The sequence below is a fragment of the Chelonoidis abingdonii genome, chromosome 1, assembly GCF_003597395.2.
Source record: "Chelonoidis abingdonii isolate Lonesome George chromosome 1, CheloAbing_2.0, whole genome shotgun sequence".
NCBI classification, from domain to species: Eukaryota; Metazoa; Chordata; order Testudines; family Testudinidae; genus Chelonoidis; species Chelonoidis abingdonii.
In genome coordinates this window covers 33,176,274-33,194,218 of record NC_133769.1, presented here as the reverse complement: position 1 = coordinate 33,194,218, position 17,945 = coordinate 33,176,274, and the positions used below count along the sequence as shown (strand labels likewise).

General features: G+C 38.4%; 1 protein-coding gene across 3 annotated transcripts in view; it reads right to left on the bottom strand.

Moving 5' to 3' along the window:
• Positions 1–6,795: 6,795 nt before the first annotated feature.
• Positions 6,796–17,945, bottom strand: part of GRAMD4 (GRAM domain containing 4) — a 112,043-nt gene continuing 100,893 nt past the window's right edge. For 2 of the 3 annotated variants that reach the window (XM_075064975.1, XM_032768926.2), the window contains 6 exons: positions 17,386–17,403; positions 16,639–16,786; positions 16,034–16,127; positions 13,855–13,939; positions 11,987–12,055; positions 10,528–10,713 (listed from right to left, as the gene is read on the bottom strand). In XM_075064975.1, coding sequence (XP_074921076.1) covers positions 10,612–10,713; positions 11,987–12,055; positions 13,855–13,939; positions 16,034–16,127; positions 16,639–16,786; positions 17,386–17,403 — 516 coding nt within the window. In that variant the 3' untranslated portion in view covers positions 10,528–10,611. Of the gene's footprint in view, positions 10,714–11,986; positions 12,056–13,854; positions 13,940–16,033; positions 16,128–16,638; positions 16,787–17,385; positions 17,404–17,945 lie in introns of all 3 variants that reach the window. The other variant, XM_032768928.2, reaches the window with a different exon arrangement.

The following is a 17,945-nucleotide window of genomic DNA, read 5'->3' as shown; positions in this document are numbered from 1 at the left end:
GCACACATTGGCCATGTTTCATTTTATGTGCCTTTTGCTGTTTGAACTCTTAAGTTTCAAGTTTTTCTCTGCTGTCTTGAGGGTTGGAAACATTTATTTTAAGTGAAACAAATATTGTCATGTAGTCCCATGACTACAGGAGCTGGGGATAGAAGACACACACCAAATCACAAACCTCAATAAAATCATACGAGTTGACAACACTGTGCCTGAATTAAGCAATGTCTGACAAAACGGAGCTCTGACCCAGAGCTGTTTATCACGTGGTTTCCCACACTTCTGAGTGCTGTTAGTTTGCTTACATACCTTCAAATTATTTCAGTTGAGGGATTATAGGCCTGCCCAGCAGCTGATGTCTGTGAACAATGTAATGAGATTACTGCAACAAAAAAAGCAGACAGGTTGCAAAACATTCTTGTTCAATTCAAGCTGAGTAACTCCTTGTCATCCATTAAAAAAATAGACTTAATTTCTGAGTAGTTATGAACACATACAGGCAGCCAAAACATGATCATTATAGTTTTATGTGATGGTCAGTGGGGAAAATGTTATCAGCATCCAATAATATACAGCTGGTAGGATGCAGCTAAGCATTCCAATAACAGCAAAATATAAATAGCTTAATGTAAAGCAACTCATATGAAACCAGCTTTTACACCTACTGTAAAACTTTCTTCCTGTAAACCACATTTAAATTCAGTCATAACATTTCAAACATGGAGAAATATTTTAAAGGCACTATTTCAATAGCAGCTATAAGCCCAAAATCCGTACGTGACTTCCAAAGCAACTGCACTTCAGACGGACAAACATAACATTTTTAGACTGTATCCATTGTAGCAAAATATTTCATGCTTCAGCCTCTTTCAGGCTAGTGCCCTTCTGCATAGCTCAAGCCTCCTCCACTTTGTAAAGAAAATAGAACAGAACCAGAAAGACTGGAAGGTTGAGGAAGGCAAAGCTTCCATTAACTTTCTTCTGATGCAGGCTGACAGCACTGAATTTGCATCTACTGCCAACTCACGCGAATCCAAGGTTGATCCTTTGAAGTTTGCTTAAGAATTTTACAGACCATGCAACACAACAGCCCTGGAAATAATTAATTAAGGGCGGGAGAACATTCATACGCTTGGGTTTCCTCTGGGCATCTGCGAAAGCCCACGTTATTCTGTTCACCAAAATCATTTCTAAGGCTGGGGAGCCATTCCTGCCCTGACTTTTATCAACACAGCCGCTCGGGTGTCACCTACCCATGTGCTAGAGCCCATTATTTCATACAGATGCACTTTAATGGAATGCTAGCATCCTAACTGCATTGCCAGCACTTGCACTGTCACAGCATAGGGTTAACTGTCGAGGCTCTCTAGTGATAAAACAGTCACCTCAGGAATTTTGCTTGCAGATTCTCCTTTTTGGCTGCTGGAGGCTGCTTGTGCTTCAGGCAGCCATAGCTCTGCCGCCAATATCAGGGCATCCTTGTGTGCTCTGAGGGGAACAGGAAACTCTGCTGCGATCTCAGCCTAACCCCCCACCGTGGGCAAATGGAAGTAGGAATCAAGGGGAAAAGGTGTTTAGCCTGCAGTGAGGTGGGAGCTGGGGGAGTGAGAGGCTGCTGGAGCCTGCATTGGGTGTTGATGGAGCAGGGAACTGGAGTGGGGGCCGCCAGGAGATGCTGGGGAAGAGAGCGGGGGCTGCAAGAGGCTGCAAGTCAGGAGGATTGGGCAATGGGAGGGAGTTGGAGAGCGCAATCACTTCTGTGCATGCACATTCTGAATGCGATTTCAACCTGTAATGGTGCCTGTCTCTCTCCCACACACCCCGATGCCAGGAAGGGGAGGTGTAAAAACTACCCAAATGCCTATTTTGTTTTTCAGTCTCATGACTTTGGAGTTCTGACTCCTGAGTTTTAACTCCTCTTGGGTGTGGCGATACTGCCCAGAGCTAATAAAATACCATCCCCATCTGCATGCAAACACCATAACGTACATAACACTAGAGTGGTCTTTCCCTTGACAGGGTTCAAAGACGGATGAGCTGGTTTCTATGCACACAGCTTCTCCTGGTGTAGAAAGACTGTTCCAAACTGACATGGCACTGGCCTGCAAGTCCCAGTGGAGGAACAGGCCCTCCAAGCGGAAACAGGTAGGACAGAATGGGGGAGCAACAGGGACTCAAAGGAGAGCTCCCATGCTTCCTCCAGCCTGTGCCCTTTGGAGCCCTCTCACCTTTCCCTCTCTTGATTGCAAAGCCTTTAGGTAACTAGCTGCTCTGCCACCTCCTTGCTCCATATTTGCCGGGCACCACCAGAGGGAGCCTTGAGAGAGGAGCAGGTGAAATGTTACCCTGCCATTAGTGCAGATGCCCCAACAAACCCATGCAGGTAGACGGGTAAGGTTTGCTCAGTTCCTACACCTTTGCTCGAAATGAGACTTTAGCTGGAGCTGGAACACACACACAGGAAACTCTAAAGAGAAAAATCTCCGTGATTTGCAACCTTCTCTCCCAATATTGTAATTAAAAAGATAGCGGCTTTTAAACAGCTGGAGCAGTAGAAGATGCCCCTAAGTATTTGAGCAATTGGCTTTTCAACCAAAAAATTGAAAAAATGTACAGTTGAAAATTAGCTCATGTGATTCCATGCATCTTTAAGTGAACAACAATTACAGCTACTACCATGTATCCCATTTATGTTGAAAATTTACCCCAGAAATTTTTCAGTATTTTGCCATTGGTCCACATTTCAACAAGACAAAAAACAGTTTCTAGCAGAATACTCGCAAATATTAAAATAGCAAGTGTTCCTTAAAAAAAAATCACTTTTTTCCTATATCTATTTCCTAGATCTATTATTCTTTGCAAATATTTATTGTAAACAGAAAAAAAGGGCTAAATTTGCAAATCTTTTGCAAACTGGATGACTTTTTACACAGGAGAGTAATTAATGATGAGTAGGGACCAGTGTATATACTTGTTTTCATGCAAAGACAGGTATTTATGCAAATAGCAATCATTCTGGCTACATTCACCTGAACTAAGACCTAAGGTGGGATTTTCCAAAGCACTCAGTATCCACCAAACTTCCCTCCCAGAGCAGAGTTAAGTTGGCAATGAACAGTCCCACCTAAATGTTCACAAACGGGACAGGAATTCAGAGGGTTGGACAAGACAGTTGCAAATAACTGTCCAATTCAAACAAATGTTCCCAAACATCATCTTGCAATATCCAGCGTGCTCTAGTTTTTCCCCCCTCCTACAAGCACATGTTCTGCTGGATGAAGCTAGAGATTGCATTTGTATGGAAGGTCTTGTAAAACAGTTTCTCTGTCTGTGCTGGAAAGAGTACATAATGTTAACCGACCTCAGTTAAACTCAAGTTGTGCAGGAACTTGAAGGCAAGAGTGAAAAGTTTTAACTTCATATGATGAGCAAATATGATCCAGTGGAAAGATCCGTAGAGGGCACGATACTGACAGGGCAAGGAAGATAATTTTAGAAGCTATGATTTGTAAAATCTGGAGGGCAGAAAGGAGCAGGTTGCAATAACTGAAGCATGAAATGATTAGGGTGTACACACTTAGTTTAGCTGGCAGGGCAGGAAGGTCTGGATTGTTTAGATGTTGTGAAGATCACCAAAACTTATTCAGATGTGAAGGGAGAAAAAAGGCAGTCAAAGATGAGCAGGGGTGACTTTGACGACGGTTGTAGCATCCACAGCAATAGAGAAAGAGTAGTGAAGAGAACATGGGAAGACAAAAAAGCCATTTCTCTTTAGCCACATTGAGTTTGAGCTTGCGCCAGGCCATCCATGACAATGTGTCAATGACAGTGGAGCTATATCAGGATGGAGTGAGAAATTTTTCACTTAAACATGCAGATAGCAGGTGAATTATGTAAACAGATGAGGTCACCCAAAACCAAAATATAGAGGGGGGAAATCACAGAGAAAGGGATAACTGGGGAAAAAAGGGAGGTCAAGGGGCTTGAATGAAGGGCACTCCAGTATACACTGAAGGCTGGAACCAGAAGGAGCAGATGACAGGGAGAAATAAGAGCTGGTGCAAGAGACATCAATAAAGAGAAGTGGGTGAACCCCAGAGGACCGGCGGCAAGCAAAACACCTCGGGATCAGTAACTGGTAGAGAATCATAGAATGTCAGGGTTGGATGGGACCTCAGGAGGTCATCTAGTCCAACTCCCTGCTCAAAGCAGGACCAATCCCCAGACCGCTAAATTGCCCCCTCAAGGACTAAACTTACAATCCTGGGTTTAGTAGGACAATGCTCAAACCACTGAGCTATCCCTCCCCCCGTGAAGAGAGGGTATAGAGAGTCAGGCTGAAATAAAGTAATGCTACATATTGTCAGTTTTCTCCTAGAAGCTGGCAAGAAAAGTGGAGAAACAAAAGGAATATTGCACCCTTTATTTAAATCCCAAATAGAGGGATTTACCACTGACTTGACTGTAAACTCAATAGCACAGAGGTAAAGAACATGTAGCCAAATAAGAAGGGCTTAGATATCTATAAATGTCCAAAGAAAGAGAAGCCTCCAACATATATCATTCAAATACAGAGTAAATCCAGCTTTAAAGAAATCTTTATATTCTCAGACCTACATGTTGAGAATAACTGTCTCCCTAAGACATCTTATTAAGTGCATGTACACTTAAAAGGCTGCCAGCAACTGAGTTGTGGATACTGTTGCTATGGGGGATTGTTCACTGGAAAATGCCCTACTTCTGTGAATCAGAAGACAGATGGAATCACTTACAACTTTAGTAGTTTGTTTATAAAGTAGGAGAGACATTTGAATCTCTTAAAGGAACCGGTGGCCTGACGACAAACTATTTTAGATAGCTTTATGATTAGTTAGCAGAGTGTTAGTGCGTCAAAGATCCCTAGTGAAGATGCTGTTATTGTCAACCAGACTGCCACATCTGGCTCTAGAGGTCATTTTAAAGTACAGAGCCAAATTCAACGCTGGTGTAAACTAATGTAAATGCCATGAAGGTTCCAATGAAGCCTACAGGATGCTGCACCACAGGATACCTAATTCCTAATTTGAAAAACGGAACATATTTACGATGCTGTACAAGTAAGAGCTGGCACGCTTGCTTTCTTCCCAGCCCAGTTAGGGTTGTGTGAATAACCTATAATAAACAGTTCATTTAATGAATTTAATCACTTTCACAGACTGTCAGAACAATCACAATTTTCATGATTTTATTTTAGGAAAGTTTGGGAATCACAAGTTTTGTTTACTCGGTAGCTTGCTACTGGAAATCCAAATTCTGAACACGTTCATCAACATTTGTTTGCTTCAAGCATTTAAGCGTGCATGCCTCAGACTCAGGCATGCAGATTAGAATTCACTTTGAGCACTGGTACAAATAAAACTAATTTTGCACAAACGTTCATGGAAACGCACACAAAAGGGACATGAGCACGGTTAAAGAAAAATTTTTTAGAACTGACAAATTTCAGTCAGGAAATTGCCAGCTGTTTTATTAGAATAAGAACGTATCAGAATAAGGGACGCAACATGTACTCATTGAAAAGAAAAATCACTATGGAGTGAAATGCATGAGCAGCACGGTTGTAGCGCAGCAACATGGCTGGACTCCTTAATCTGTGACGTCTCAAACCTCTGGTTTTGTATTTCCACACCAATTAATTGGCAGCAGGGGCAAGTGTACTCCAACAGGCCATGGAATTAGTCAAGTGCTGGTGCACAAGAGGCTCAGGATGTAGTGACCTGTGCAAAATCTCTCAACACCATGGACACTAGAAGCATGCTCTGTTGGAGGCTTCAGCCACAGCAGTGCAGAGTAGTAAATCAGGTGCAGGAGTGGCCACTGGATCAGTGATTACGGGATTTCCTAATGCATCATCTCCCCTTACACAGGGTGTCCATAGGTAGTACGGTAACTGCAGCCCATGGCACAACCTGACCTGGAAGTGGAATTCCTCCTATCTCCCCTACGCCCTGTAGAACTCTCCTGGGAAAAATCCAGCTAATATGATTATAGTGAGGGACTGGAACTTAGCCCTTAATAAAGGATCAGAACAGGAAAATTACTCTCTTCCCCACTTATTTTGTGAACTGACTTTTTGGGGGCAGGGGAAGAAGAGGAAAAGAGTGGTGCTAAGGGGGGGTGACTTTCCAGAAACTAGGGAAATTTGTATTATGTATGGGTAATATTTATTCCTCATCCACATTCGTGTTAAATGCAATATAATGTAGACACTTCAAATGTTTAGCAAAGTTTTTAAAAACTGCCCACATTGTGTTTGATAAAACATTTTGAATGACCATACTTTTTAAAAAACAAATGTGCATCTAATAGATAGTTACAGTGGGTGGGCTGTGAACTTTTGCCAAGTTTATATGTAACATTCATGGTATTTCTTACAGTAAATACAGGCATGCAGAATGGAATACATCATATTCCCAGGTAAGCACATTTATCTTAGATAAAACCAGAAAATGTTAAGGGCCACCACTGCAAAAAGAATTTGTATTAAAAAAAATCTGAATAGCATGAAGACAGAAAAGTGTCATTTTTTCTTAATCTCAAACAAGCTATACGAGCTAATTCAATAACGGTTTGTAGAGATAAAAATTCAAGCAACAGCTCATAATACTGCTACTTATAAAAACCTGCTACCTATTTGATCTTCTTGATGGGGTTATAAACATATCAAAAAAATAATTTTTACTAATTTCAGTCTATGGAAATCAAGAAAGACTATGCTCACAGTATCTGAAGGATGAAAAGTTGTTAAAAACATACCTGTTAGCACAAAGCATTTTTAGGTTTATTTAAATAAAAATTATAATTTATACAATATTTTTTTTAAACAAAGAAGATTCTTAAAAAAAGTACAGGGAAAATTGTTTCATTATTTCAATTCTTCATACAGTATAAGTCTTTTGCTGAACAAAAGTTAGACTGCCAATGCATAATTATTTACAACTCCAAAATAGACAAACTTCAGACATAAAAATTATTTTAATATCCATTCTATTTCAATGATTAGTAATAGAAATTAAATATCAGGCAAAATTTACAGAATAAAATAAAAACTACCAGTTTTCTTTGTAGGAGTTCAAGTTGCCCCAAAACAAAGAAAAGAGGGGGGGAAAAAAAAAAGTACACACATTCACCTCTTCACTCTCGCGTGAAATATCTTCTCTCTTGGTCTGCATGGACAGTAATAAGGTTTTGCTGCTGGCTTTTTTGTGCGTTGTCACTTATAAGTGACCTCACAAGAGTGACAAAGTACAGAAAAACATGATGTTGTATTTGAACTTTTCGTCAGGAATTTGTATTTAAATGGTCACTAATGAGTAATAAATGTGGTAAGTTTTCATCTCCCTTTTTTTCTTGAAAGGAACTCAAACTAACCACTACACTTCTAGGAAAGAAGTTAAACCAATTAAATGTGAATGATCCAACAGTAAACCATATACATCAACAGAATTACAACAAATGACAGCAAATGAACAATAGTATGGCAAAAACATCACTTTTTGTTGTCAGAAAGTAACACTTTACATTAAGTGGCACAACTCAACCTTGAATCAAAGAGAAGGCTATACTGCAAATTGAATGTAGAAAGGTAAATTTTAAATTATTAACTTCAGTGTAATTGCACAACTAAATTATGTAATTGCCCACTGCCTCCAAACATTTCAGGACTGAGGAGAAACAAAAGTGTAGCAATACTCACAAGTAAGCGCACTGAAGTTATTGTTTAGTGCCTTTAATTATGTAACATGAGAGCAGTTAATTTGCAGTAATTCTTGTAACCTAATGTAAAGTGAACTTTGCAAAATACATACATGAATGTTTAATCAGTTATATTACACATTTTACTCTTTAAAAAATCCAGTTCATTTTATTTTTTATCAGAATGAACCAATGTTGCATTGTAGTTTGCAATAAGTTTACTGCATTAACAATTTTTTAAAAAATACATATTGTTAAAGGGCAGATTAATTTTTAATGACAAATTAGCATTAGTAGGACGGTTATCTTTCTTGACCAAACTAAAATGTATTTTCTGTAGGAGGATTCTAAGTCTGGGAAGATGGCAAATGATTTACTACTTCTTTAAAAACGAGTCTTGTTAACTGTCCTGGCATTATCAACCCAACAATATTTTAGGCTTTCAGGAACCAGAATATAGGACAATATTACATACTACAGTCAGTCAGTGGGGGGAGGAGGTAATAAGTGCAGTTACCAGCAATTACACTGAAACCAGTGCCTTATGACCAGAGTGAAGGTAAAAATTACATTTGAAAATGATACAAAAATAAGAAAAACTACTTGCTCTGTAAAAAATATAATCATCTGTTTCTTCAAAAAATGACAACCTCAAACACCCAAGGGATTTTAAGACAAACTGAATGAACTATGATTCTGACTAAGTTGGACATAACATTAAGCTATATTAATGCTTATTTATTTGCCACTTACTGTAATTCATCTGCCACTTTGATGCTTAAAGGAGGCTTTATAAAAGTCTAACTATATAATAAATTGCTGTTGGATAAATGACAATTTCTTCTCTTTAAATCAAACTGCTTTTTAAAAAAAAAATTGCAAAATTAAAAGTAATAGTTTTACTTAAATATAAGCCTGTATATGCAAAATGAATGTCTATTTGCCAAATGAAAGTAGTTTTAAAATGGCATTTGGTTAAGATCCTTGTTATATAGTGGGTAACTGGATCTCCTACCAATTTAAATTATATTGTAAATGTTCAAGGCCTGGTTCAGGAAAACATCCCTCTTTGTACTGTATTTAAGCATGTGCTGAAGTCTATTTGAATACATGATTAAGTGATTCCTGAACTCAGTGCATGGATATTAAATTTTAAATTCTTTAAGATGGATTGTGCTACATATTTATACACTTATGTCTATAGCACAGAGCTTTAGCATGAACAACTTTGTGCCTTAAATATTCAGTTGTGTGAGCCCCAATGCACATGAACTTTAAATACAATATGGAGAAATACTGTCATTAAATATTCATATTAATATTAAAATTAATTATCTTCACTGCTGCTTTGAAATAGGTTTCTACAGTTTCAGAGTGCCATTTTCCCCTGGATTTTTGTATTGTTATGTTTAACTGAATGTAACCCTGGAGTTTGTTTAAAGATCTTCTGAGTAATGATGTCCCATAAAACTTGTTTAACTAGAAAACATATGGCTAAGAAGTGTATTTTTTAGATAGGCTAACAGAATTATTTTCTTGATTGGTTTTATGGGAAACTTTGTGCAAGAAAAATACCACTAAACTCAAAAGATGCAGTAGGGAGAAAATATACTGGGGGGCTAGTATACATTCTGCTGTGCCTTTAGGAGAATGCAAATGAAATTCTAAACTCTCAGATGGGCTTAATATTACATGACTTATGCAAACTTTCAAAATTTCAAGTAAGACCAATGTTATTATATGTGTTGCCCCTCAATAGAGAAGTTATGGAGAAGGTGGGCACAGTGTCACTGCTCCATTTGGCAAAATCAGGCTCTACTGTCGGAAAAATTGAATAAAGAAAGAAGATCAAAATAGAATAATTTCTTCTGGAAATAATGCTTTCATTTGTTACATTATCCTGACATTTCTGTTACAAGGGACTCTTGGAAACCCTCCTCACCCCCTGCAATCCCAAATATAAATGAATATATAACATACAAAGCTGATCTCAAGTTTTGCTTGGGTGTAATTATTCCCAACTCCCCCCACATCACAAAAAGATGCCCAGTAAGTCTTTTTGCATGAACGTACATGCATCTTGCTACACTACGTGTACAAGGACAATTGAGCCCTTCCACAACGAATATCAATAGGAATACAAATATAAGTTGCCTAATGTTTTATGAACAAAGTTTTGATGCCCTCAAAAAACAAGTAGTTCTTTTCTTCCTCTTGTACTTTGGTTGATCAGAAAAGGAGGATAAAGTTCCAAAAATTTCCTTCTGCTTTGTAATGCTGAATTCACTGTACAAGGAATTTGAAACTATGTATGCAGGAAAAATTGAATCAGGTCAAACTGTTTAAACTCTTTTAGAGTACAGAAATCAGCAAGAAAAAATGCCTGAAAATCAATATTCTTAACAGCTAATAGTGATATTTCCTAGGTGTTGATACTGGTTTCACAAAGTACCCAATTCAGAACTTGTTGTACTCAAGAAACACACACCAGACTATTGTAATGTGCTTCAACTCATGCAAAAACAACAGACAATGGGCAAAACTAATTTCTGATATCAATGGGGATACTCAAGGGATGAATCTGTTCCAGTCTATCTGATATCTAGTCAGTTCTCCAAGTATCTTCCTAGCTTTTAATGTCAGTAAATAAACAGTGAAAGTGCTTAATGTGCAAGGCTAATAGTGATGATAGCACTTTCACTGTTTTTTTTAAAAAACCTTAAGAACATACATGAAGGCATATATAAAATACACTTGATTCATGTAACAGAATATAAACCATATGACAAGAAAAATTATTGCAAAATAGATGAGGATGTTCAATTTTTCACTACCAAGTTGTAAAATAAAGTCTCCTCTAGATCTTCTGAAAATAAGATACTAGCTTTCGCTGTTCGATGCTGCAGAGGTTATTTTCATATACTGGTTGAAAATTGTCTCAAAAGCTTCATCTCTGTGTACCATGGCACCAAACACTAATGGCTACAAGACAAAAAAAAAAGAAAAAAAATCAAACCAAATTATAGGCTAAAAGGAAATCAGAAAATTTCCTGAAGTCTTTGAAAGAACCTGGTCAGACTTGTCTAAATTAACACCCTTCTCCCCGCTTCCTTTTTAACAAGCCTTTATTAGAAAGTTTTAGGTTTTTTTGGTCCAGTGAAACATGAATGGGATCTGAATGGATGTTAAAAGGGGCTTTTTCCTAAAAGTCTAAGAATCCGTTCAGTGTTCAGTTCCTAAGAAAACCTCCCCCAGATATTCCATTTCCATCTCCCATTTTCCTTTGATAATGCACTGGATTAACAACTATCATTTGCACAGAACGTTCACAGGTGTTCTATATCAATTGTCCTATTTCACTTTCCAACTGCTTGGGACCTATAAAGCCTTCTTGATAACCAGACAGAGCTTTTTTAAAGTAAAGTAGTTTTATGATTTCTAAAATGGCTCAGTGGCACTGAGTTTCAGGTCACTGGATTTCCAATGTAAACATCCTGAGTAATTAGTAATGCATGCCCAGGCATGGTGTAGAAGGATTAGCATACTAACTAGCATATGAATCAGAAGAAACCTCTTTACAAGTTATTAGTTTGATTAGTTATCAAGGCTCAATAATATTTCCCTGCTTATTACAGTGGCTTTTTGTAAGCCTGAAATGTTCATTAAACTACATAACCCTCATCAATTTTTAGGTCATAGGTTCTTTGAAAAGTCACATGATTGAAGGTGGAAAACTTGGTGGATTTCAGCCACACTTTGGAGGACCTGTCAAAATCACATTGGTCTTCAAAATACCCCAATTATATTACTCTTTGAGTGCACTGCAGACACCATTACCCCAAGGCACTACTTACTGAGAATTTGGCCTCAAGTTTCTAACATGTTTGCAGCAGTGTTACTAACAGCTCCTATGATTGCCATGAAGAAGGTTAGTAAGAAAATGATCAATTTAAGATTGGAGTAAGAGAGCTGTGGGCACCACAGGTGAAGGGATGAAGAGTTGTTTGATTCCACTTGAATGAACCAAGTCAGACAAGGTCAACTATACTATATAACAGATACACTCAGCTTCCAAAATATATTAAATGAAACAAAACAGAGTGAGAGCAAACATTTTAAACATATATACATACACAAACCGCCCTCTGTCACAAGCTATACAGAAATGGAGGGCATTTATGTTGCATTTAAAACAGAACAGGAACCCTGAGCACGAGGGTGCAGTGCAACACTACAGATAGAGCTGGCTACTTACTTTTTGCGTAGATGGTGTTGATACTGAAATACCCATCCCTGATCCTGGGAGAACAGAGAGCACTTTGTACTACAAAAAACAAACAGATATTGTAAGGGCCGAACAATAACAAAAGGGCATGAAAGAGAATGTGATGTAACCTGTCTACTGTGGAGCCTCCCACCCACCCCTGAAGCTTGCCTAAATGATGCCTACTTATAGACAACTATAAAGATTATTTTCCAAATTAAATAGGTAAGTGGATCCTAACTTAAGCCAAATATACCAATGCAATAAGTTTTCCTTGTACTTAACGTGTTTGTGCATGGCATGTTCTAAGATCACTAGTGGAGGTCTGCCAAGGCAAGTGCATTAAGGAGTTCACAAACTTTTCATGGAAGTGAAATATAGATAAGTGACAGTTCAGAGGTACAGTGGCAGGAATCATAGCTTCCTTTTGGGCTAAAGAATCCTCATCACGCAAAAGCAGTACACTGAAAATCCAATAATGTACTGTATGCTGCCTTTCCTAAGTACTGTAGCAAGAGTGGACCACTTAAATAAAACCAAAGCCAACCAAAAGGAAGTGCCAGAAATACTATTCAAGGATGTAAGTTTCTTTTGTGGGATTGTTCAGTTTTCAGTCTCTTATTTCCTACTACCTAAAGGCCCCACAAGAGATTAAACCATCATTCCTAATGACGAGAGCTGGAAAGCATCTTTGCCACTGTTGGGTCAGCATGAAAGAGAGCAGAGGAGAGAGATTCCTGATAAAGAAGAAATAGGATTTAAGGAAATATTTAAAGTAGAGGAAAAGAATACTTAGACACAATACTGGAGATAGCTGTGTGTATGATAGGCTGGACAAAAATTTGAAATCAAGGGGAAGGAGGGTACGGAGCCGCATTCTGGATGGACTGGAGGGAGTGAAGCGAGAAGCAGGATACAGTAATACATAGGTCAGAGATTTGGCATGAATCAGGACTTTAAGAGAGCAGGAAAAGGGTAAAATTTTGGTGACAAAGTTACTATGATGACATGCTAAGAGACAGAGAGAGTCAAACATAACAGAGGCTCACAGTCTGAGATGGGAAGGGCAGTTCACCTGTCAGTCGCAATAAAGAAGCACCAGGAGGAAAGAATTTCAATTTTGGAGGGACAGTTCGAGAAGGAAGTGAAATGTCATCTGGGTATATCCCACCTAATCAATTCCCTGCCATTTCAGGGGCCCCGGGCCTGGCGTGGGGACACTTCAGTCTCTTCTGTTCTCTGCCTCTGGTGCACAAAAATTTACTTTCCCAAAGACTGAAATGCTTTAGTTTAACCCCAGTTATTAGGCTCAAAACAGGGGATGAAATTTAATGGCCTGTGATATATAGACGGTCTGACTAGCTGATCTAATGGTCACTTCTGGTCTTCAATTCCATGAAATCAAATAGGGAAGAATGAGGATTTCAAGAAACTGAATTAGAAGAATCCAGTCACGGTTTCCAACTTAGTTTTATATGATAATCAGTCTTCAACAGGAAAAGACTGGTTTTCAAGGTATCATCAGAAAAGAACCCTAATGTTTGCATCTGAGCTATTGTGAGTTCAAAGCATACCATATACCCCTGTAAACATCATATGCTGGAAGAATCAACTGAGTTGCTTTGCATTATTTCACTTCATCCCAATTTTATATTAGGAAAATCCCAACGTTCAGTTAAATAGTTTTATAAATTTGTCATCTTTGCTCAGATGATTGCATATCTACTTGCATTATAAAATCTGAAATCCCACCAACTGATTCTTAAAAGATACACTCCTTGAAAACAAAGTAAAACTAGCATGGAACAGAAAAAGTGATCTTCCCATATTACTGTACACTCAACAAAACAGAGACATACCTTCTGAATATCTGTTATCTCCGTTAGTTTAATAACTTTATTTCTCTTAGAAGAGCCAGATTTGGAGCTTTCAAAGCATAGGTAACTGAAGACAAAGGGGGAAAAAGTGCTTATTTGGTACAATAATCTGAAAACCAAAACTGTTAAAATTCTGTCTTCTTCCAAACAGTTTTGAAATTCTCTACATTAAAAACAGCTTTGCAAGGAATTGTGTGAAAAATGTGATTTCCAGTTATGATTTTATGTTAAAACAGTTCCATAAACTCCATCAGTTGAACATCTAATTCCACTAAAAGATCAGTAATCTACTGCATGCACAAACATTTCATGCTCATATCCTTACAGTGAAAGTCTATGTAATAAGTCCAAACATACCAATCTTAAATGAAAGCAAAAGTAGGCCACTGTACTGACAATTAAAAATACCCACCTCATCTGTATAACCTCCTCCCCTCCCAAGTGAAAACTAATGGAAAGTTGGACTTAACTGCACACTGCTATAATGCAGACAAACCTGAAGATATGCTAAAATAAAGCTTGAAATTCTAGATGTTAGAAGAATTATCACCATCGCTAGAGGGCACAGTATACAGATAACCTAGGTTTAGTTCCACTAGATTCTAATACACTGAAGGAATTTCAGTCTAAGATCCTAAACAGCATTGGTAATACCCATTCAGCGTGCGCAGAGAAAACGGCTTTGATTTTGAAACCAAAGCTTAACTTATTCAACTGTGTTTGTTTTTAAAGAAGCCATACATTCATTTTGAACAGGGTTTTCACAGCACTCGAAATACACAGCAAAACACAGAACATTGGGTAAATTATAATGAGCTAATGCTCGTACCGCACTTAATGAAAGTAGCTAGGGCTTTACATTTTCATAATTTAGTTGTCCCGTTCACTGTAACAAGTGCTAACATACTAAACACTGATGCTATGGTTTGCTTCTCTACAAACATTTCAGACACCTAATACATTTGTTAAATTCTACCATGCTTCAATTTCCAATTGTTGTTACCCTATACAGTTTCTCTATAGGTTTAGTATTATTAAAAAAAAAACATCGTATATCCAAATGTCAGGAGACTAGGTAGTTAAAAGCTTTTCCTATAGGATTACATTTATACAATAACTCCCCACTTAACATTGTGGTTATGTTCCTGAAAAATGCGACTTTAAGAGAAACATTGTTAAGCGAATCCAATTTCCCCATAAGAATTAATGTAAAAGAGGGGGTTAGGCTCCACGGAATTTTTTTTTCCAACAGACAAAAGACTGTATTATATATATACATACACACACACACACACAGTATAAGTTTTAAACAAACAATTTAATACTGGTACTCTGTGATGATGATTGTGAAGCTTGGTTGAGGTGGAGGAGTCAGAGGGTGGATATTTCCCAGGGAATGCCTTACAGCTAAATGATGAACAAGTAATTGGCTGAGCCCTCAAGGGTTAACACTCATAATCTACAAGGCAGCAGGAATGGAGGAAGGGGAGACAGCACTGCAGACAGTCATACCTTGTGTGTGTGTGTGAAAGAGAGAGATGTGCATTTCCCTTTTAAGTACACTGCCTTGTTAATTAGATCATGTTCCTGAGACCCCAGCCGCTGCCAGCAGGTTCCCTTCATCCTGAGCCCTGTCATGAGTCCCTCCTGCTCTAAGGAAGATGGGGTAAGCGGGGTGCAGAAGCAGGAATACCCTGACATCAGCCCCCCTCTTCCTCCCCTCCCTCCCACACAGCAAGCAGGAGTCTCAGGGAGCAGCTCCCAGGCAAAGGGCAGGAGTAGCAAATAGCAGGGGGGGGGGGGGTGACAGCTGCAATTGCTAGCCTGCTGGGCAACTGCTGCACAGAGAACTTAGGGGAACAGGGAGCTAATGGGGGGCAGCCGGTCCACCCTGGTTCCAAGCCCCCACCAGCTAGCTGCAATGGGCCGCTCTTCCTGCAAGCAGTGGACAAAGCAGGCAGCTGCCAAACGATGTTAGAAGGGAGCATTGCACAACTTTAAATGAGCATGTTCCTTAATTGATCAGCAATGAAACAATGTTAACCTGGACGACTATGTGAGGAGTTACTGTATTTACAAAAGAAAATGAGTTCCCAATAAGTAAGTTTCTCTGGGGAGGGAGGACAGGGGAACAATGTACTGCCAAGCGCCAATGACTTACTTTTCTGTAACATAAAGAACCCCATTCCTAATGTAGTCCGTGGGCATCTTCTTGTCTCTGTTAATCAAGCAGCAGCGCCACCCATTTTCACATACTACCAGAAAATACAACACACAAAATCAAATGTATCAAAGAAAGAATTTTAGGAAAGAAAGAAAGATGCAAGTCTTAAAATCAGACAGATGGCTCCCCATCAATTAGACGGTTCTCCTATAAAAAGCAGCATAGCCTTCAAATGAAGCTTCATGTATGTTGTGGTTGCAAAGCTTTTGCTCTATAGTCAAACATGAAAATATTTGTTTCAAAGAATGAGTTAAATTACTTCCTCTGAGTTAACTAAGCATCTTTTCTCCCCTTTCAAATTTGTATTACCACAAGAGACAAGCCAGGCTGTGAGCACTGGGTCCTTTCAGAGAATCTTATGGATAAAAGATTAAACTGGTATACACAGGAGATGAAGTTAGAGTAGATAATATTATAATTCAGTTCATTTCTGAATAGTGTTGGGATATTCAGACAGGGGCCCAGACTTCAAATTACATGTCTGACTAGTTCAAAAGAGTTAATTTTTCCCACGACTGTAACTGTAATAGCTGTACAAATACCTGCCAAAGGACGCTCATTTTCTGATAGGTTAAAGACTTCATGGAAATTGCCTCTTTTAGTGGTATGAAAACGACTACTATCTTCATCTTTGTTTACTCCAGTTGGGGCACCTGAACCGACATAACTTCTCGATGATGCTGTTTGAACCTGCAGGAAAATAACTGGATTAATTTGAATAGCAATATTTAATTGCACTCTTTAAATGATTAGTTAATTATTAATTTTCATTTAAAATCAAAATAAAAAGGAAAGCTAAAAATAACCTCAAATAGCATTCTTGATAACTCCAGCACAAATTGGACTTGGTACAATACCATAGTATTCTTGCTATACCATAATGTACTAATATCCCATCTGAAGATAACTTTTAATCGGTGTCGGGTCACTGCAATTTTATTCTTTAGACAGATGCGGTCTCATGCCTCCAAAAGACATTCTGCAAGAGGCATCTGTATTTAAATACAGTCTCTGCACACCAAGGAGTACATCAGATTAGATGTGAATACGTCACTGCACACAACCCAAATTAATTTGCTAGGAGCGACTTCCCCAGGCCCAGTTAACATATAACCAATAGCAGCATTTAAGATTTGTCTTTGAGACATAAAAAACAAACCCAGAACACTCAATATAAAGAAAGAGGAAAAAAAGCAAACATTAAAAGAACACATACACAAAACAGCATCAGCTCATTATGAACACAAATGCTCAAATTGAAAGAAAGTTTTCCACGCTAAGATCCATACCTTTTCATGCCCTGACAGCTAGCAGGAAAAGAAACAACAAACACAAATGTGACAGTGACAAAAGAAAAAAAGTGAAATCTGTTTAACAGTATCATATACAGAATAAAACATGAATTGAATGAAGCTGCAAGATCTTACTCACATACCAAGAAATTACACACAATGAATGCAATTTAAAACAAGTTATCAGTGGTTAGAGCACATCATTTTAATTATTCATATTATCTTAGGTGGGCTGGTCTCCCACCTTGGAAGCTGATCTGAATTTCCCAGGCTAACACTCTGAAAACTGGCATGGTTATTATTATACACTGATAAGAGTGGAGATTTCTAAAACACCATGTGCTAAAGCAAAATCAACTTTCAAACAAAGCTCCTAAGTCACTGGATGCTGCCCCATAATAAAGGGCAAGATCCACAAAGTGATTTAGGCACCTAATTGCCACTTTAGGCACCTAAATTCAACATTTAGGTACCCCTTTGATCCTTGAAACTCCTACTCAGCTTCACCTAACCCTATAGGAGCCAAGGGAATTTAGGTGCCTAAGTTTTGGCTAGTA